A 21,815-nucleotide genomic window follows, 5' to 3' on the forward strand; every position below is an offset into this window, starting at 1 on the left:
TAGTTCTCTATAGGCCTTTCTCATCTAATAAGGATAAGCTCCGACGTTCATACAGTTTGGCCCTAATTCTATAAAGGTTCATACTCCAATGAACACACACAAAGTGTAGGTCAATTCTTATACCGACTGACTATATATATATATATATACATTGATCATCCAAAATCATTCTTCAATTTTTTGTCAGTTTGTAAACATTAATATACATTGCCTTAAATCTAAGAAGTAGAGGTAACCCGCTTCAGTGGCAGAGCGTGTGTTCATGTGATAGTGACTTCAGGGTAACCGATAGCGTCTCAATGACCTGCAAAACATTGTGAATTAATTCATGGTAACGATATCTCCGTCATTCCACCGAAGCGATATCTCCCGTTGAAGCTTGTTTGGTATGACCAAAAAAATAATATGAATTTCCATTTTTATTTCCAAAATCATGGTAGAATCATATTAATCTTTAATTTGTAATAAAACTAGATGGAAACTTTGTCGAATATTTCAAACTATATGGTTCTTCAAATAACTCAAAGCTGTTTATAGTTTGATCATACATGAACACCCTTAACCAATGAAAATTACTGAAGGTCAATGATCTTGTTACATTACTATGTACTCCTTTTGAACCACACGTATGCAATTTGTCATCACTGATCATATTCCAAAGGAAAGCGTTGTTTTCACTTTTTGAAGTCATTTTGCTGCTAATGTGACAGTGGAGAAGATCCACAAGAAGGCTGAATAGTGTCATATCGAATGTCTATCGGAACAGTATTTGCAACTGATAAAACTGAGATGATTGAGATGTTCAACGTTTAACTATGTGCCGTTTTCACTGTAGATTAAGTACAGAAACAGACATTGTGCAGTAATTCATCTAGAACATATATCGGACCTTTCGAAACTGGAGAGGGGATACTTTAGACAAGAAAAAATAATATGTTAATGATTTGTAAAGAGCTTCACTTATTCAGTCACGAATACGAATACAGATACGAATGAATAAAAAAGGCACTAAATACTTATTTCGTCTGATAAAAAACCCATGTCCACTGTAATTCATACATGTGTTGCATAGATCAGACAAAATGTGTTCAGTTGTCAACATATACAGTGTTGATCTCAGAATGACACCAAAATCGCCCACAAATTCCACTTTACTTTTTTTCACAAATATACTCTACCATTCTATGAATAGTACTTTCTGCTCATTTGAATTGCGACCCCCTGACATTTTGAAACCCCTTTTTTAAATCTAGCAAAGTCAAATGTTCGTGAAACAATAAATCATTAACGCATAAGAGTATAATGTTATCTCAAGTAAATGCCTTTTGGGGCATATACTTAAATTAACAATCTTAAGGACAACGTAGATATAGGACAATACAAATATCAGTTTGTAAATTAAATGGATGGAATGACGTTATTTCTCTCGAATCAATCCGTCTGTTAGCCCACAAAAATGCATTAGCGGTCAAAGGCAACATAGACATGTTTTTTACATATACGACAGTTTGACACCTTTAAAACCGATATTTCATATATAATAAAGAATAAAATTGTCTTAAAATTAATCAAATTAATCATATGATTAACGAAGACACACCAGACTAGCTTCATGTTGATCCCGTTGCGGCAGGCCTAGCTACGACACACATTTAGGTCAACGTGAAGTTGCCTTTTCTCCCTTGCAGAGTTCATATCATTACCAATTGCTTACCATATCACACATTGGTATTCGCAATTTAGGCACGATAGCACAAAGAATATTAGCTTATCCCAAGTTACCAATAGGAATTGTAACTAATGTACGTGACTCAACATTCATCATGGCTGTGACACTCCCTTTACCACTCCTCCCAATCAGAACAACATTCCTCAAGTAGACGTCGCTTCAACGTCCTATAAATGGAATGGACTATGGTCACAACCCCCATTGCAACCAAGGACTTGGTGTTTGTCAATATGAAGGTTAATGCAGCAGAAAGTTTAATGTTGGGTGAGTATTCGTCTAATTAGTGATTGTCTTTAATTATTTCATGGAGTATCTTTTGCAATCAGTTTTATCATGCCATGGTTGTTCCCTTCTATTTTGACACTGTCATCAATATATCAGCCCAGATACATACATGCTTTCTTGAGAGGCTCTACTAGGTACAATGTATATATACATAAAGATATCATAACGTTTACAGATGATGAATATAATAACTCACTATATATGATATTTTTACAGGGTTAATCGCAACTGTATTGATGTTAAGCAGACAGTGCGTAGCAAGTAAGTGATGCACAAACAACATAAATGTTTTCCTTTTCAACATCTTATTAATCTAATGTATTTTCCACTGTGCAAGGGGAGTAAATACCTGCAATTTATAGTCACATTCATAAAAGATCTTACAGTCAACCGTCCTGTTATTGAAACAAATGCGATTGAAGTATATAGATTGAAGTATGTAGAGGCAGTCGATATAACTGAAACACCTATAATGCTACTGAAACACATTTATTGCTAATGCTAATGAGATATTACTTATGTGAGGTCAAATAATATCTTCATAGTACTGTACGTGGGATCATGTGGCATATGAATCGCAGTAAAAAAAAGGTTCTATTTGGAAACGAGAAAACCTACAGACACACAAAGGATTAATGTCCGGGTAAAACTTGGGAGCCTGCTGACAATGGGACACAGTTCTCCACGGATAATTATGGCTCCTTAAACTGTCAATCCTACACATTCCTCTGGTGTGGCTAATTGTGATATTGAACGATGGCATTTGCAACATTTTCTTAATATCCTTGAATTGCCTTTAAATATGTTTATTTTAGGTACTACCTGCGATGCTAATACATGCAAAAATGAAGGAACATGTGATGATAGCAGCGGTACAGCTGTCTGTACATGTGCGCCTGGCTGGGATGGAAACACTTGTGAAGATGGTAACATTATCATATTATTCTGCTAATTCACAATAATGAAGGGGTTGAACCTGGTGAAGCTTACAGTCGCATACAATCACATTTGTATAACCCATACGTGTATGCATACATGTATATGTGTAAAACAAAGGCCATCCATTAATTTTCCACAACATATAAATATAATCCCCTTCGACACCTATTGTTAAGAAACCTATTTTCACTGTTAGGAGTTAGTGTCTAAATGATAGAACCTGCGATACAAGCACAAGTAGTCAAATATTCTGTACCTGTGATTCAAATGTTCTGTACTAGTGATTATGGAAATGTGTTTTGTCGCATGTATTCTAGAAATATGACAAACAGCAGGTTGTGGTTCGCTTCATTTTACTTCAAAGTGCTTTCATTGCATGTGGTCACTACTCTAATGTATGCAATATCCATTTTAATCTCTGATGCAATGTGTTTGAATAACCAAGTACTGTCAACGCGTGGTTATGTTTTCCCGTGATAGAAGATAGTAAAGTGCTACAAAATGGTAATAATACTTACAATGATAAGTTTTCTAAACAGTTTTAACCCACAGACCACAGTCACCGTTTGTGTATGAGTTGATGCCCCTACATCCTGTATTAAACCTATTAGTGAGTGACGTCGTTTGAAATAATTTTCGGTAGAGTTTGGCAAGAGGCCTTAACATGTTTATGTTAAATTTGGTCTCATTCAGTATTGCACGAGTTGTGCTTCGGAAACTGACTGAATAGGGAAACAGGAGGAGGAATTCCTTGTTTTCAGTTTATGTCTCTGATTGGTTACCATTTATAGCGGTAAATGTGATTTGCCATATAACCTCATTTGGCTGCGCTTATTCAGCTGGAGCAATGAAGACGTGACATTGTGACGAACGCTCTGCATTTCAGCGAATTGCCTATTTAATTCTGTGGTAGTGATTCAAATGTTCTGTTATAGTGATTATGGAAATTTTTTTGCCGCTGCTATTCTAGACATAAAACAACAAACAGCAGGATGTTGCTGGATTCATTGTACCCTTAAAGAGCTTGTCTTGCATGTGGTCACTCATCTAATCTATGCAATGTCCATTTTAGTTTTTGATGCAATTTGTTTTAAAGACCGATGCTAGAGAAGACACATGCAATCTAAATACGGTCATCACGTGGCTATTGTGACTCTTGTTAAGACTCGGCTTTGTCAATAATTACTTGCAGATATTCATGTACAGGGGTATTTGTAATGTGTCTCCTTGTGTTTCACTATAAGTACAGGACATAATCTAATCTTAAGACACTCTCAGTGCCTGCGATGTCATTCCTACGTGCAACAAAACTTTAATGTGTTCATCTGTATACATTTTTATTTTCTAACTTGTGCTGAAGAGGAATCGGTTCCATAAACTTTATAACCTTGGCAATATAGGGAAATGATGTAATGCTGAAGTCGTTCTCACTGTTCTTTACCGAAATGTATACATGCATCTTAAAATATAAATAGTGGCAGTGCCCCTTGACATACTAACTTTTCTCTCAAAAAACAATAGCTTACAATCTAATGTATTCAATGTCCATTTTTAGTTTGTTCGGCTAATGAAAGAGCCGAAAACCTATTTGTATTCAACATTATTTCATCATACTTGTCATCCTGAGGAATTGATATACAAAAATAACATCAACATATATGTATCACCCTGACTTATCATGCATTACTTTGCATGAAATACTTAATATTTCTGACAGTTTCGTGTGACAACAATCCATGCCTGCATGAAGGGACGTGTGCAGTTTCAACCCTGTCTATTGTCTGCACGTGTGTCACTGGCTACGGTGGAGACAGATGTGAACTCGGTAGGACCTCTCTTGTTATGATCATTAAAAGGATGGAATAGAAGGCAAACGGCAATCTTATTAAACACCTAAACAAAGAAGATGTAGATGAAATCACAACATGTTTCATAAGTATGTAAAGACATATTCTAGCTCTTACTGATGAGGTTATGATATGTTTAAGACATACACGTTATTTTCGATATATTATATATTATGTGGTGATTACATTGTCAACCGTCATGAAACGCCGGCATGGAATCGCTAAAGGCATGCACAATGTGACTAAGACACTTTTTCTTTATCAAAATATCAATGGCCTATTTGACATAATTTTCATGATCCTTGTCATCCTCACATATTTTGGTATTTCAAGCTCCAAAGTGCACAGATACAACTGCCTGTGAAAACGGAGGCACCTGTAAGGCTGACACCAACACTGACCAGCATATCTGTTTCTGCGCTCCAGGCTTTGGAGGGGACCTATGTACTGACGGTAAAATTATGTTCATGTACAGGTCTCATAATTCAACCAAAGCATTGTTGAATAGTCTATGCTGATGAAAATAACCCCCTTCTCTATGACTTTGTTTTAAGAGAACCGTTACCGATCCCGTTAGTCGACTTTTACAACAAGCATAGTCACCTTTAACGGCAAGCATGGGTTGCTGAAGACCTATTCTACCCCGGAATCTTCATGGGTCTGGGATAAAGTAGTAAACAACTGCTGCTGTTGTTTTAAACTACTGTTTGTTTGTAAACAATCAAGGTTTTTCCCTCAATGTTTTTGAACTGTGTAGCAGCGTTTGATAATATACCAGGAGGCAAAAGAAACTCAAGGCGATCTTTGTTTTGCCACTGTTGCAATATCATGTTGTAGTTCATGAAAGTTTGCGAGCATAATCGTTGCAATAATAAATGGTCGGTCTCCACATCCAATGATTTTCACTTAATAACCGAAAAATACCTTTCATTTTAGTGCCGCTGTGCAAAGACGATACTGAATGTGAAAATGGTGGAACCTGCAACAAAGACAGTGGCCAGTATGTGTGTGACTGCATCCCGGGTTATGGAGGAGACACGTGTCAGCTTGGTAAGAAGAACAGATGAAGTTTATCATTTTATTTCGTAAAACAATCATCACACAGAATTTGCGAATCCTGTGATATGCATCCAAAGGCGAGTCAGTTGTTCCAACGAACAACCTGGTCAGGAAAAACTTTCATGCAAGAGTCGTATGATGCACCTTAAAACTGTTAGTGGTTTCTGACAGGAATGTTTTTCTTAATGCATATCCCTCCCTTTCTTTTGATATTTCAAGCTCCAAAGTGCGCAGATGCGGAACCATGTGAAAACGGCGGCACCTGTAAGGCTGACACCACTGGCCAGCATATCTGTTTCTGTGCTCCAGGCTTTGGAGGGGACCTGTGTGCTAACGGTAAAATTATTTCGTGGACAACTTCACAATTTTTTTCATAATCTATATCAATTATATGAATCATCTGCCCCTCATATTCCTGTTTCGATTACCGTTACCTCCAAATACTAATAAAACGTAACAGTAAACATCATTTAGAGCATGATGACAAAAAGTTCAATAAGAGGAATTCCTTGTTTTCACAGTATATGTCTCTGGTAGGTTACTATTTATGGCGGTAAATTTAATGTACCACGTGACCTTGTTTGGCAACTCACACTTCAGCTAGAAGAATGAGGAGACATTGTGACCAAGGCTCTGTATTTCCTCGAATTGCCTGTTGTATTCTGTACCAGTGATTCAAATGTTCTGTAATAGTGATTATGGAAATTATTTTGCCGCTTAAATTCAGCAGGTGCGTGCTGGATTCATTTTACCCCGAAAGAGCTTGCCTTGTATGCGGTCACTCCTCTAATCTATGCAATGTCCATTTTTTTTATCCATGTTTCACAGGAAGTACAGTACAGGAAATAATCTTGTCTTGACACTCTCAATGCCTGCGATTTAATTCCTACCGGCAACAATAATATGTTCATCTGTAGGCATTTTTTATCTTGTCCTGCCTAAAGAGGAATCATTTCTATATATCTCATACACCTAGGCAAGATATTGAAATGAGGAAAGGGTGAATACGTTCTCACTGTAACTGGCGGAAATGTACGGAAGCGTAGTAGGGCCACAGTGAAATTTCGTTTGTCTAAGTATCTCCTACGTAGGACTTTTTATCGTCTACATAGGACTTTCTATCTCCAACGTAGGACTTACTCTCTCCTACGTAGGACTTACTATGTCCTACGTAGGACTAAATATCTCCTACATAGGACTTATTATCTCCTACGTAGGACTTACACATTAGTAAATGATGAACATAATAATGTAACAGGCATAATGCAGACATGAATGTCCTGTATTTCAGCCTCAGGTGCTGCTACGATATCGGGGCACTTCCTTCTGCTCACAGTTGTTGCTGTCCTCGCAAAGCTTAACCTCAACTGAACACAACCGGACCGGAAGAGTTTGTAGTAGTAGATATAGATTGTATTGAATGTAATGACTGATTATTTGTGTTAATTAGACAAGTGCTTAATGTGGTCACAGTAATATCATCCAATATTTTTAACAGTAGATCTAGTGTACAGAAATTACTGATGGTTTTCCTGATGACATTTACCAAAAGTATTATCCTGATCAGAAATTTGAACAGCGGATTAAGGGAACATATTTGCGAAAAAGAACCCACGCAGCATATCTGGAAAGGAACAAGTCACTATGTGCTATTCGGGCCTGCATTTCAGGGTTATTTTGTATTTGTCTGTTTGATTACAATTTAATTACCTCACTGTAGATAAGAAGACAAAATTCATCCCTGGTTACTTTTAGGCCACTGATGACATGTTACTGATGACGTGGAACTCTCCTCCAGTGACCACCGACACAGAGTAAATGTTATCTTCTTCTTACCTACTGTGACAGTGAGCAATTATTACCAAAGGATGTTATTCTATTATTATGTATAACGTGATGGATAAGGACTGATTTACTTTATAATAAATAAAACATGCATGCCATTTAACGTGTAAAGGTGTTTCTTTGGTTTGTCACAAAGTCGGGGAAAATGGGCTAGGAATAAACCACAACGTGATGACTTGATATTAAAATGTCGCATCGGCATTGCCTCAGCCACACAGTGACAAGAACGGGTTTTAGAATAAAAAAACATGTTTTCAATACATCAAAGTTGTAATTGAAAGTAATTTGAAAATATATTTATCATAGCAACAGCATTTCTAACTGCTAAAATCAATAAGCCACCCGATTCCCAAACTCGGCAACTCGTACCTCTATTTGACAGTCACTATCTGACAGTCACCCTTTCATCACTTCTTGGTCCTGATGCTCGACTGCATGTGTCCAATGCCTCGCATATTATACAGAGTCCTCTGGACAAGGGGAAGTAATCCTGGAGTATGTAGTATGAAGCGCACGTACAATAATCATGACAGGGATTTAAGCCACTCACAGCAACAAGGATTCATCATCATGAGCAAACCTTGTGTGGCCAATACGTCGCCTTGCAATGACCTCATCGTAGTTTGACAGTATGCATGAGCGAGTAACTCTTGCTCCTTGTGTTTGGTTTCTTGTCACTGTATGGGATAAGTAGTGGAAATAATGGTTTGTCAAGAGATGTAGCAAGAGAGATACCTAATAGTCAGACATACTTTTTTTCAAGAGTGGAAAGTTTTCTTCAAGTGAATTGACAACAAAAAAGTCCCCAGCCCCCTCCCCCCCCCCCCCCAAGACATAATTAATACTCAAAATATTCCAGCTATACGATGGAGGCTTTTATACAAACAAATTTTCCAGGCACACTAGTTTTTTATGTCATGCACAATGTCCATGAATAAACAAGCCTGACTACCCGATCTATTTAGACACCTTGTACGTTGCGGGATTCTCAGAATGTAATCATTAGTTTATCTGTTCCAACTCGATTACGGGCTTCTTTGAACAACAAACTATGTTTTATTGATGATCTTTTTTCATTAAATATAACATAGCTACATGTACGTGACAAATCGCAAAGAACAATGAAGAACTAAGTGTTGATAGTTTCAACATAAAACATTGTTCTATCATGATGTCATTTTGGGAGATTCGAACATGCGCTCAAAACTTGATGACGTTGTATATTGGAGGAAGTTACTTTTTGAGAAGGACGTGTCTGGTAGGTTGTTCCCCAGATGGTCTAGGCAACACAGAATAAAGCGATTGCTGAACGATCCCATTGAAAAGCGTGATAGATATAATAGTCAGTTTTGGAAGAAAAGGTTCAGGTAATTGACACGAGGAATGTGAGGATATGCGGAAAATCCCCACCTGTGCATAAAATTGACTGTCTAAAACTGCGGAGGTCGGATTCTATTGAGCGAGTCTTCATTATTTGAATAAGGGTAAATATGTTTAACGCTTGTATATTTTATCATCATCCTTTTAGAGGCTGAACATAATGTTGATATATCATACCAGAAAGAAATGACTCGTGGTCGTAATTTATCGTAAACCAACATGGTATATTCTCCCTGCAGTGTTTAATTGTAATATAAACAAGGACCACCAGATGTTTATTTAATAAATACAACGCATACTCTAACCTAGGTTTTTTTAACTTAACGGCAAAATAGCATTGTAGTTTTAAGTAAAATATTGTGAATCATCATATAGCATACTTGAGTTATGTAGCTCAGGTCGTGACATAAGAAAAAAGATGTTCGCGAAAGAATGAGCCTATCCTGCCCCACCAGTGGTATCCGTCACAAACACATGCCAAGCAAGCCATCTGAACTTCACCTGATTGTGACCTGTGACTTCTGCACAAGGTCACGTGCCGCCACACCCATTGACCTTTACAGAGGTCTTGCATGATACCTTGATTATACAATATTTAAGCCAGAGTCGTATGACGGAATATTCGTAAAAGGGAAAGTTTACTATTGGAAAGATGACGTCATCTATCCCTCTGGTCACACAGTCTTGTTGAGAGCATTCGTCACTCTGAATCTTTATGCATTGATCTCCTTATCAAACAGACGAAGCGATCTCACTTTTCTCCTTTACTTCTAGTTCAGGTGGATAAATCAGTGGAAGAGAATTGGCTATTTAATGGTTATTGAACCATAGCATATCATAGATATACTAGTACCTGAACCTCAACTTCTTGGCCAAATTATTTTGCATATAGAAACAGATCCGCCAGAAGAGGAGCACAATTGGTGCCCGTGGTGATGCCTACTCTTGCCTAAATGTCAAATTGTGCTAGTTGCCGAATTACAAATGATATTCTTTTATAGTTAAAAAACTAAGGTAGCATTTTTAGGTAAAAATCAATTAATGTGCATGTGATGATAAAACATTCTCCTGCCCTTAAATCTGGATATGGCATTAGAATGATCCACACTAAAGGGTATAAATGACATGCAGTCTTTAGAATTACTGGATCGCCATTTCAGTCTGCCAACGTTTCAGAACGTGAATGTGAATAGATTTATATCTGTGTAATTCTTGAATACATGAACAAAAATAAATACGTATCGTTTTCATATATGATCTTATAAAGGAAAGTTTCATGAATTCTTTTCTCACAATGTTGAAGCAAATTTTAGTTTCTATCACACACGCTAAACTTTAACCTGACCACTTATTACAAAATGACACCTAATGCTACTTTAGTGCATCCCGACCCTCTCTTACACCTTCGTATTATCTTAAGAATACATGAAGTGATATATCCAATCTGTCCAAAGTCTGGCTGCCCTAAATGTTTTGTTTTTAAAGTTGTTCTAACTGACAAGGTTCAGAGTAACATAACTGTTATATGTAAGCATCACTACATTAATAGTTTGAGAAAAACAAAATGGATACAAGTGACACACCAAATAGTGTCACATATAAGACAAGTATGTAAACAAAGGGAGAAATCTGCCACACATCAATACTATCAAATTGTGGCTTTAAAGTCATGCCAATTCGTCTTTTTTACTGGATTTTGATATCCCTGTCTCAAAGATTACTCAAAATCCTTAATACAACCGAGGAAGGCCTTTCGTTTAAGATTGTATCCACAAGAGTGTATGACAAGAGGGATAACTTTATCTTTCCCTGTCCATGTCGGGCAATATTCCGGTAGCTCCAGCCTTTTTTGTCTACATAGTGAAGTACAATTGAACATGATCTTTCTATTTCAAGGAGGCTCATATGCCTTTTGCTCAAAAGTTTTTTGACCAGGGTTCTGCATTCAAGGCTTTAGTAAAGATTTCAAATCGTTTTTGGTATATACCTTAATTTAAACATGTGGTTTGATCACTATTTGATAGTGATTCAGAAAGATAGACTCTGGTTTTAGTTTCATGTTTACAGCCTTTAAATGTATATAATTAAATTTTCGTTGTGTTTATGGAAATTCCTGCATTCTGATTAGCTGAAATGGTCACGTGTTATTGCATTCATTTCCCAATGAATGTAAAAACTTAAGCCACGCCCACTGCGGCGCACTACTTTAATTACTGCGGAATGTCGGGGAACCCCAATATTACAGTCGAGGGAATTCCCTTTCTGCTCACGTGTATCGCCATGCACAGGACATTTAGCGACTTTCATGCATATTCATTGTCCAAACTACCCTTTGTAACCGAAGGCCGAGAATGAATGAAACAACAAACATGTAGGCTCGCTCGCCTGTTTTTTCCCGCTAGCCTCGGTTCAACTTTCATGTCTTCGGGTTTCATTTCTAACCAGCATTTCTCCAACTGTGTTTTACCGTAATCAGGGAAGGAATGTTTGAATTACGCAGTAAATGACCATGTTATTTGAAACAGCCGCCTTCTCTCGGACATATTTCTTCCGGTTCGTTACAGTCTGACTGTTGCAGTTCTTTTCGCCTCTTGCCTTAATTGACAGGTCCAATTAACATTGTTTTAATCCCACTCTCCGTTGATTGGCTACTGACTGTGTAGGCGTGTCAAGTTATGGGCATCAATTTAACGATCACCTGATTCATGTCACGCCACTGTATGCATTCCTACACCTGGAATGTTTATCAATGTCGTCATGTTTGTCTGTTTTGATATATGCAACTGTTTTGGGTTAAACTATTGTAGATAAAACATGTTTTACGTTGTCGAATTTAATTATAAGCATTGACTTTATATTTGTTTAGGTTCATTGAGGTATGAATCGAAAAACCGATGGGCAAACTTTTGTAAGAATCGCGGATTCATACAGTTTCCACCTCAGTTTTTCAATTCATACCTCAATGAACCGTTAAAAATACACAGTCAATCCTTAATTAACATGTGACAATACTTCACTTGTGGGATTCCGATGGATAGAATAGCTCCCTAGGACCCAGTACTTTCTGGTTTCGTCACTAATATATTCTTTTAAAAATCGGCACGTCTCTACTGTTACAAATGAATATGTTAACATTATGTCCTGTTTACTGATCATAAACCTGTCAGTTGAAACGGGAAACATGTTATTATGATCTAATCTAATAAACAAAATCGCGAACTTCAAACGGGTATCCATAATGTTTGGAGAGAACCAGATTCCTGTCGAAATTACGAACTTTACAGCTAATCAGTGATTTGTGGGGTGCTTCGACGACTGCAAACTTCAAGCTCACTCTAAACGCTGTTAAGCCGTAACTAGCTCGCGTTCTCACCCACATATATGATTAACAAGTTATAACTAATAATACTTCTCTTTAATACAACCTCTGCTATTTTATTACTGGTATTTCTCAACAATGACATGATTTTTTGTATAGTTTTATATACGTTTACCAGGCATATAATCCGTCAGAGACCACAGGAGTTGTGTCCCTTTTGTCGTCAAACACTTGTAAAGATTGATTAAAGTGAAATGTGTTTTTTACTTATAGTCGGAATCGTACAATCAGAGATTGGCAGAACTTTCTCATGAATATGGAAAGTGCATTCTGTTCATTGACATTAACATACACTATATGTAGGATAAAACACGTTCGATGAGTACTTATTAAATTTTAAACTCGAATCCGATGGATAAAGCCAAGGGGAAGTTTTTAACTAACTTATTCATATACCGAAATATAATCTTAAAATAACATTTACTAGCAATGTTATGTTTCAAACATACTTTCCACGGACCTTAGGAAACGGGCGTAGGGGCATTGGCATGTTACAATATTGCTAGAACTTTTAAATATAGAATCCCAGGGATATTATAAAATCTGCGTAATTTAAGATTTAACTGATTGATGAACGACAGAGTGACGTCACTAGAGATTCGTACGACCATTAATATGTTATCATAATATTACTGTTATATGCTCTCCCACGAAAAATGTGATCAATCTTACTACACTTAATTAATTATTACTATATATATATATATACTGCTATAAATATATATACACACAAAAGTCCAAAGATGAACTGTATAATTTATGCAACCGGTTTCACGAAAGTTACATTTATCTTGTTATTAAGACTGGTATCATGCTTTGCTATAGAATATTTATGTTGGAATCGATCTTCAAATGACCAAATTGCCTTATGGACATTTCACTTATTAAAGTTAACTTCAAGTGGTACGCCCAACTGCAGATTCATCCTCACGTAAGTACGTTTGTTGCTTAGCCAGTCTAAAGGACCTCAAACATTTCTGGTGGCTCTCCAACCAACAGTAAACATGTTGTTACGTTGAGTAGTCTATTCGTGTCGTTTTTCAACTTGATGTGACTACTTCAATTTTGTTTTATTATTTTGAGTTCAGAATTTACTGCATCGTGTCTGTACACTTGATATCAGCAGGGAAAACTGTAAACAGGGCAAACAAACGTCCTGTCAGTGCAGGGCAATTTATCGTTATGTGCCACATCTCAACAGTTGTGACGCACCGCCAGGCAAAACACCAGGGTGAAGATATGGGTTGACCCTAGACTTCTTAGATACGATGGATACGTTGAAATTTATGATGGTAGAGAAACAACGTGTTTAAAGCTCTTGACAGAAAAACCCCAAGCATGTGTTGAGCCATTGAACAAGATATGTCTGTACATGGTTGTGTGATACCTGGAGTTGTTGAAGAACTGTAAGTAATTTTTGTTGTTGTGTTTTTTGGTTCACTGCAATAGTGGAGGGTAGCAGAATGACACATTTAGAGTGAAAACATTTGACTGATAGATTTGTAACATTTCATATTGGGTCATTGATTCGAACTCCGTTCTTCCCAGGATTAACGGAAATGGGCCCTTGCATGCATCTAGCACACGCTGTGGTGTTTTAATTACACTGATTTCGAGTTCATGAAAGAAACGCTTTGTGTCTAACTTTCGCTAACAGTGGAACTTATCAATTGAAGTTAATATTGTACTAATAAATGTGTATTATCTATCAGCAAGATGCATCTATGTAACAATCAGACTTTTTCGCACATATTGGTCTGGAGACCCAGTGTCGTCCACCTTGTGAGAGATTATTAAACACTCACTTTATATATAGCAGTTTTAGGTTTCACCAAAACATTACATAACCAAATCACATGGGCCATGTCACACGAGGTTGTCCGTTCCCTGGCGACAAGCAGGAAGTACTTAAGACTTGATCACATGCTCAAATAAATGAGATGTAACCATCGACAGGAAACATATGTAGGTGAAATAGTTATTCTTGTGAATTTAATCATGGATTTCTGTTTGTTTTCATTTCTTACATCAACAGAATTATAGACATACCTCAACATGCCCATTATGTACTATATTCTCATTGTGACATAATAATAATTACTGAATAATCAAAAGTAATTTTCAGAAGAATCAAGTTTACATAAACGTTGTCTTTTGGTATGTTTCCAACTAACTGTGAAACTCTAACTGTCGTGAATCATCTGTATATTTCTAGGCAGACATGAAGCCATGCACAAGAGACTAATCGTTAAAGATGTGGCACTTTATCTAAAAAAACAAAAACAATTCATTCCCAATTTACGACATGTCGCATATATGTTGCTCACGCCGAATGGGAGTAGTGTCGCAATTGTGACATTACTGCATTGCAACCTCTTTTCAAGAAGTCATAGCACTGCATGATGTCATCAATTGAATGTCGTTGCACTTCGCGGGAAATGGGTTAACGCGAATCTGTTTATCAAAATAGGGTATAAAGCAGCACGCTAACATAAAGTAAATTAGATGTTTCACATCGATAAAGGTCATCTCCATGTGTAGTTAAAATATAGAAAGGTATTAATTTGACATTTGTGTGAAACCATTGATACAATAAATGGTTTAAGTGTTAATTTGGCACCGTTGCTTACAATTACAATTGCGTCTAGCGGGGTACAATGCACACTAAACACCTTCCTTTTTCATTTGGGAGGTAAGATCAACTAATAAAGACGTCGGAATTACATAGCAACTCTACATAATTTTATGACAGACCATCGGACTCATAATATAAATCAATAATTTGTATAGTGTAATCATATAGATATATTTTAATGGATCAGAACTATTTTAAGTAGTTAAGTTGTAAATTTGACTACACCTACCTCCATTATAGATTCATTAATAACTGTTTAGCTACATTCACAGTAGTGTTTGTCAGTTCTGAAAATAAAAAAAAATAGGGAGATATATCCTCATATATGAAAAAGTCAAACGTGACACAATACTACTAAATTGCGGCAACATTGCTACACTGCAACTATGAACGCACATTAACAATATCTGCAGCAAATCTGGAGATTTACTTGTCTTATTGATAAGTGTTGTTACTTTTGCATGAGGTTACATGTGCGATATTAATCCCGCAGTGTTATTTTAACGGAGGACAATTCTCTTTGTTCTAACCCTATAAATCCTAAAACGAGTGCATTGTTGGACACTCAGCCTTGGAGTTAACCGTGAAAGGATTATTTAAAGAGCACCTCCTCAATAGCCGCTGTTATAAATGGGGGGGGGGGGGGGGGGGGGGGGGGGGTGTTCGTGAATCGGCTGCATGCTGTACTTGTGGTGCGACTCTGTTTTGAGCAGAGATTTATGAATACAGTAAGGGTTTGTCACAATATTTCTATATTACATGCTCATGTTAAAATAACGTCCCGTGACTGCTAAGTTTTGAATACAATGTGAAAGTTAATATTTAAAGACATACATTGTATTTCTGATTTCAAACAACATGTCTCATGATCTCCATTGAAAAGAACTTGCAACTATATGTAATCTCTAAGTACGTTCAAGATATGTTTTGCAAATGTATTGTCACGAAAATCACATAAATATCTGGGCATGATGGTTGTATCACATGTTTTTCCGGTTTTAAATTCATGACTGTTCATCAGAGCATGGCCCAACATGTATAACATGTTCAACATCTCCGACACAGAGACTTTGTACCTTCTGCAGAGAGAAAGTTTTATTGCCCTCTCATACGACATACTGGGGATCAGTTGCTCACACGTACTTCAACATGTTATAGTCATGGAGGGGCATACATGTTCGTCGCCGTTTGTTCACCAGTGTCGTAGAATGAAACGCACAATAGTGAGAAAAAGTCTATATTCGAACTAGGGTACAACTCCCTCTCTTGTTAATTTTTTCAACTTTTTTTAGGCTGTTCTTTTGTAAAATCGCCAAATCGCAAAATGATATGCGTCCCATTGCCATCAACCTTTTTGACATTCGTCTGGGAACGTGGCTATTCAACACAGCTCGGCAACCATGGGCCTGACTTGTTAAACAACCAGAACACTAGGAGTTTGTACCTCCTGCGGTGAACGTATTCCTCTTGTCGGAATATACACCTTACTGGGGATCTGTTGCCATCAACGTATAGAGGATGTATACTGTCAGAGATGCCAAAAGGCAAATAAAAGCATGATGGATTTGGCAATGGCTGCTAAGATTAGACTTTCATTGACTACCGACGAGTACCTATTCCGATCCAAGTAAACAATACATAAAGATGATAATGCTCCCCAAGGAGTTGACCTGCGCACTTTTTGTTAAATGCATGAATCGTGGCGCGGTAGTAGCTACTATTTACCAGGATGTGATTCCAAGGTTTATGCCAGAGATTGGAAACAGATATTCTCGCTATAAGACATCTATATGGAAACAATAACGCCACGGCACTGTAGCTGACCTTGATATTTACATCATGTTTGTCAACCCGTGGATGCTGAACACCAAGTTGAACAGAACTTAGAAACGCTGGAAGCTGTCTTACTTATCTGTAAATCTTCATGAATAATAGTTTCAATGGATCAATGGCTCAGACTTGTGTCTTCATCAAGTTAAGCAATGGTACTACGTCTATGTGACAGCATAGGTTTTTTCTATCTTCTTCATTGAATCTTCACTGATGTAAGTTGAAGGACCTCCAGACCTTGGGTCATCATTAAGGCTTGTTCTCTCAACCTTAAACATAGCTTCCCAACATTTAACATTGGAAAACCTAGAGCATGTATCCCCATACACTTGTGAAATGACTTTCTTCGGGGGCATGTCACGTGTCGATTCCTAAATTGAAGCAATATGTAAATTCAGAAATCTGTACGTAACATAACCTAGTGTGAAACCAACAACCAACACGTGGAATACAATCAACAAATGTATATCAAAATTCACTCAAAATAGAAATCAATACAAATTACTGCACATCAACTACAGAGGCAGTAAACAATAGAGTGGTAGTGCAATAGTCAATAGCAATAAATGATATGATGGCAGTGATCAGTATCAAATACAAAAATACAGCGGTGATAGCAAAAGTCAGTGATAATAATATATATTCACCCGGCGGCGACAGTGGGAAAGCTTCTGTGATGGGCTAGTCAGGGAATCAGTGATGCTGAGAGACCCTCACATGAAATCTGGTCTTGACGTCATCAAAAAGCGTGTGTGATAAAATGTGTGAGAGATGAGGCAGGCATGTTCTTGTTCCACTATATACACAGTCCAGCACACCAAAGACTAGTCCAGACAATGCTTTAAGGTTCTATCCAATGCGGGACCAGTCTCGCCGTTTCCGGAAGTTTACACACAACATTAGCATCTAAATATATTGAGTTCCTGACGACTGCTTAGATTAAGATACAATGCAATGACCGTCTACCGAATATTCAAAGAAACAATGTTACACGGTTACAATCATTGTTAAACAATGAAATACACATACATGTAACAAGTACTTTTCTCGAAAGTCAAAATTTTGATGACTGCTCGATACTCGCTCTTTTCCATTTATGTGCCCATTTGGACTCCTATCACGTTCAACTGGCTGTCAACCGCCTCAACAGACCCCTAATATCGAGCAATATTCCAGCAGCTATGTTACGCCAGAGAAAAATTAGTCACGATTTTCTGCAGAAACGTATACCTTTGGGAGAAAAAAGAATACTAGTTCTGAACAGGATATGAAAGGATCACTAAAAATCAGTGATGACGCCATGTGTTTGAGAAAAGTGTTATTATAAACATGTCCTGCCCTAACTGTAGCACTTGCCACTCACCTGATTTGCACAAAAAAGGAAGTGTTTGTTTGTTGCAAAACTCCGTACAACAGAAGGAAAACTTTGTTTACCTCCTGAAATTGACATTATAAACCTCATCGTGACCAGTGATATTTTCACAGCCAAATCAATTCAAATATTCGAAACAACTCTACCTCTGATGTACCCTTCCAATAATCATAGTTAATTATACAATTCCTACTTCATCATGATCATGTCTTTATGAATGACTATCAAATAGTGAACGAAATGGTGAGCGCATCATGCCCCACTCGTGACAACAGTAACAAACCCATCCACATAAAAGTGAACTGTTCACCTTGAGATGGAAACAAAAACGGTTATATGTGCGATTGAAACCTCAAAGCCAGGGAGCTGAGATAAAGATCTTGGCTAAGTGTGTTGCTGTATCGTGAAGCCATTGTTTGCATGTGCGCCTGTACTGCACGTGTTTCGTATCAACTCAAAAACAGGTTATCGGAGACTCCACTCATTATTAGGGTATCTGGAGTTGTTGTACTGTTCCGAACAAAGAAAAATGCGGCATCCATACTAAAAACGTCGTTCATGATTTTGCAACTTTTTTTCCAATCTCTCTCTCTCTCTCTCTCTCTCTCTCTCTCTCTCTCTCTCTCTCTCTCTCTCTCTCTCTCTCTCTCTCTACTCCGTGGTGATGACCGTGGTTTGATAAATCTCTATTTTACCTTGCGGCATCCATACTAAAAACGTCGTTCATGATGTTGCAACCTTTTTTTCCAAGCTCTCTCTCTCTCTCCCCCCCCCCCCCCTCCCTCTCTCTCTCTCTCACTCTCTCTCACTCTCTCTATCTCTACTCCGTGGTGATGACCGTGGTTTGATAAATATCTTGTTAATTTTATTTACTTTGCATTATAATCATCGCCTTGATAATACACAGATATGGCTGGAATTTTTTGTGGAGGGTCACACTAGGTATGAGTAGTAAATAGTAAGCGGTAAGCCGGATGACGGCTCTCATGACCGATCATCAGAACAGACGAACTATGCATCTATTCGATACTGCGTGTTACGTGTGTGAAAAATAAATTACTTCACTCGTGTCTCTCAGATATGTCATTTATCTTAAGACTTGTACGAAAAATGGTATATGACATAACCCTTTGTAGTAATCTCTTTCTGAACACCGGAATTCCTATAGGCATATTTGATAAATGTTACAACATAGTCAAATATACAAATACGAGACAGTATGACAAATACAAGTGACAAAACCCTTTTCGTATTCATAAGAAATATCTACTAAAAGGAGAGTAAGTTTAACGATTCCGACCATATCACGAGCATACGTTTATGAATTACAGTCAAATAGTGTTGATACCAGGTGTTCGCGAATAAGCGAACGTATCCTGCCCGACCGGTGGCACCCGTGACAAGCACATGCAAAGGCAAGTCAATTGTTAAGCAGAAAAACACTGAAACATTTGGTAAAGTGAAAATAGGGAATTGCATCGGATATAATGTTTTTGTCATAGATGAAAGTAATGATTTGTTCAACCTTGTCGTTGCATAGGACTTACTAAGGTTATTAAGTAAGTAAGACACCATGGCATGCCTTTTCCATTCACCCATACATTGTGAACCTTACGCATATGCTTTATAACAAATATAGAATGCACGTATAAATATCCCATTATATTTCGGTGTATCACCTTGAAAAACATTCAGAATTTAGAATGTTGTCGAGTAGGACAGTTTGTATTTTTCTTTCCTATGCAGGTAATATTTACTCAAGATACACACAGTATTAATGAATGAATGAGTGACGATGAATAGTATGATAATAACTTTGTTATTTGCTTTTGGACATACTTATGTCCTTCATAGATTAGGTGCAAAGGGTATTGTGCTTTCCTTCAATTGGTCTGGGTGTTGCTTATTCCCCTGTTTGTACAAAGATGTAAATTTGAGGAACTTTATTGTTTTCAATTAAAGCCACAAATACGACATACCTATCACAAGAACATACGTGATAACATGTTCAGATGACCAAACATGCATGAACAGTGTTACTGTTACATGGTTCAACAGATATGCAGTTTGTCCATATGATATAGATGTTTTGTGCTGATCACGGTATGTCACAACTCAGGTTTGTTTCTGGTGATGGACTGTGTCAACGGTTCTCCTTTAATAAGAAACCATTTCCGTAATTATAAGTAAGCATAGCTCGTTGTACTATATCATGAGAGCATATGCGATGCTACATGTGACATATATTAAGTGATGTTAGCATAGTCGTTTCAAGCGTCTTGTTCTTTGCACGATCACGTCTCCACAATTCATAGCAGAATATGTCACTTAATGCCATCACTGCATATCTGGATAACTATCCTGTTCATGGGCGAAGCTCAAACTATGTTCAAAAAGATATACCTTTAACACTCAATGCTCGGAGCATGTATTACACTTCAGACATCAACAGTCGGGTATTCAGGGATATGGTGGCAGGCTTAAACAGATGTGTTCCTGCCATGATATAACGCAATGTAAATGCTTAAAGAAGTTAGAAAGAGTAATTGCGTATCGTGGTGTGTGATTTACATGTTTGTTTCTAGGTTCTTGAGAGCTGTGTTAACAGTGTATCGTAAAGTGCGATCAGTGCAAATACATTCTACTATGCACTTACATAGCAATATATATATATACGACCTTAAGGACCGACCGTTTGTTGTTTTGATGTTTTGGGATCGGAGAAAGGTTTTTTCATTACGACTAGATATTTTTTTGAAACTGCAGCTTCAAAACGAGATATTTGTTTCACTCACTAAACTAAGAGTCAAAATGCTTTATAAAAAGAAAAAAACATATTTCAGTCTTGTAGTTTTTATTCCTGTCGATTTCTTTTTGTGTCAGTTTTTTCGGCGACATATTCTTCAGATCAAATTCCATTTGAAATCAACTTCTTAAACCCTCAATAAAGTATCTTTACATGAGTTTTTTGTATGAAAATCTATTCAGCGTTATTGTTATTTGTTCCAAAAGTTACTCATAATGATTACAATTTAGTTGCTTGCTCAACCCTTGACACTTTGGGTCAGAGTATGTACCACTCAGATCAGAGAGAAAATCCTGAGAATGTAGAGTTTAGTAACATTCCGATTACCTAAACTGATATATTCCCAATTCATATATTTCTATATAACCTTGATAACAGATTTGTGAAACTTTTTTTTCCGGGTGATCAGTGATGTTCAGAAAATAATCTTCTATGATCAGGTGGTGACAAGGTCAGTTTCAACATCTTACAGGTATAAACAAATAGAATTTTCTATAAGAATTGAATGTTTAATGCTAAATAAACGTTACCTTATATGTCTTGTTTTCGTTTTCGTGAACAAAACAAAGTAGGGTAGCATGCAAGTCATTAACGTTTTATTAACAACCTTCATGCAATGTGGAAGATATACCAAAGTCGTCAATAAAAAATCTAAAATCACCGTGTGTGGTAAAGCTAAAAGTAGGGAGAATTTATAGTGTTTGGGAGT

General features: G+C 37.1%; 1 protein-coding gene and 1 long non-coding RNA gene across 4 annotated transcripts in view; both read left to right on the forward strand.

The window, feature by feature from the left end:
* The first annotated feature begins 1,863 nt into the window (after positions 1–1,863).
* LOC124128341 (fibropellin-1-like) overlaps positions 1,864–21,815 on the forward strand; it is a 416,047-nt gene continuing 396,095 nt past the window's right edge. For all 3 annotated transcript variants that reach the window (XM_048386710.1, XM_048386712.1, XM_048386711.1), the window contains exons 1-6: positions 1,864–1,993; positions 2,231–2,275; positions 2,830–2,940; positions 4,671–4,778; positions 5,134–5,253; positions 5,737–5,850. In XM_048386710.1, coding sequence (XP_048242667.1) covers positions 1,903–1,993; positions 2,231–2,275; positions 2,830–2,940; positions 4,671–4,778; positions 5,134–5,253; positions 5,737–5,850 — 589 coding nt within the window. In that variant the 5' untranslated portion in view covers positions 1,864–1,902. The remainder of the gene's footprint in view (positions 1,994–2,230; positions 2,276–2,829; positions 2,941–4,670; positions 4,779–5,133; positions 5,254–5,736; positions 5,851–21,815) is intronic.
* On the forward strand, positions 5,977–7,442 carry LOC125374917. Its single transcript, XR_007218820.1, has 2 exons — positions 5,977–6,195; positions 7,151–7,442. It is a non-coding gene; the product is annotated as an uncharacterized LOC125374917 (long non-coding RNA).

The sequence above is a fragment of the Haliotis rufescens genome, unplaced genomic scaffold (assembly GCF_023055435.1).
Source record: "Haliotis rufescens isolate VD_foot unplaced genomic scaffold, xgHalRufe1.0.p SCAF_6, whole genome shotgun sequence".
NCBI lineage: Eukaryota > Metazoa > Mollusca > Gastropoda > Lepetellida > Haliotidae > Haliotis > Haliotis rufescens.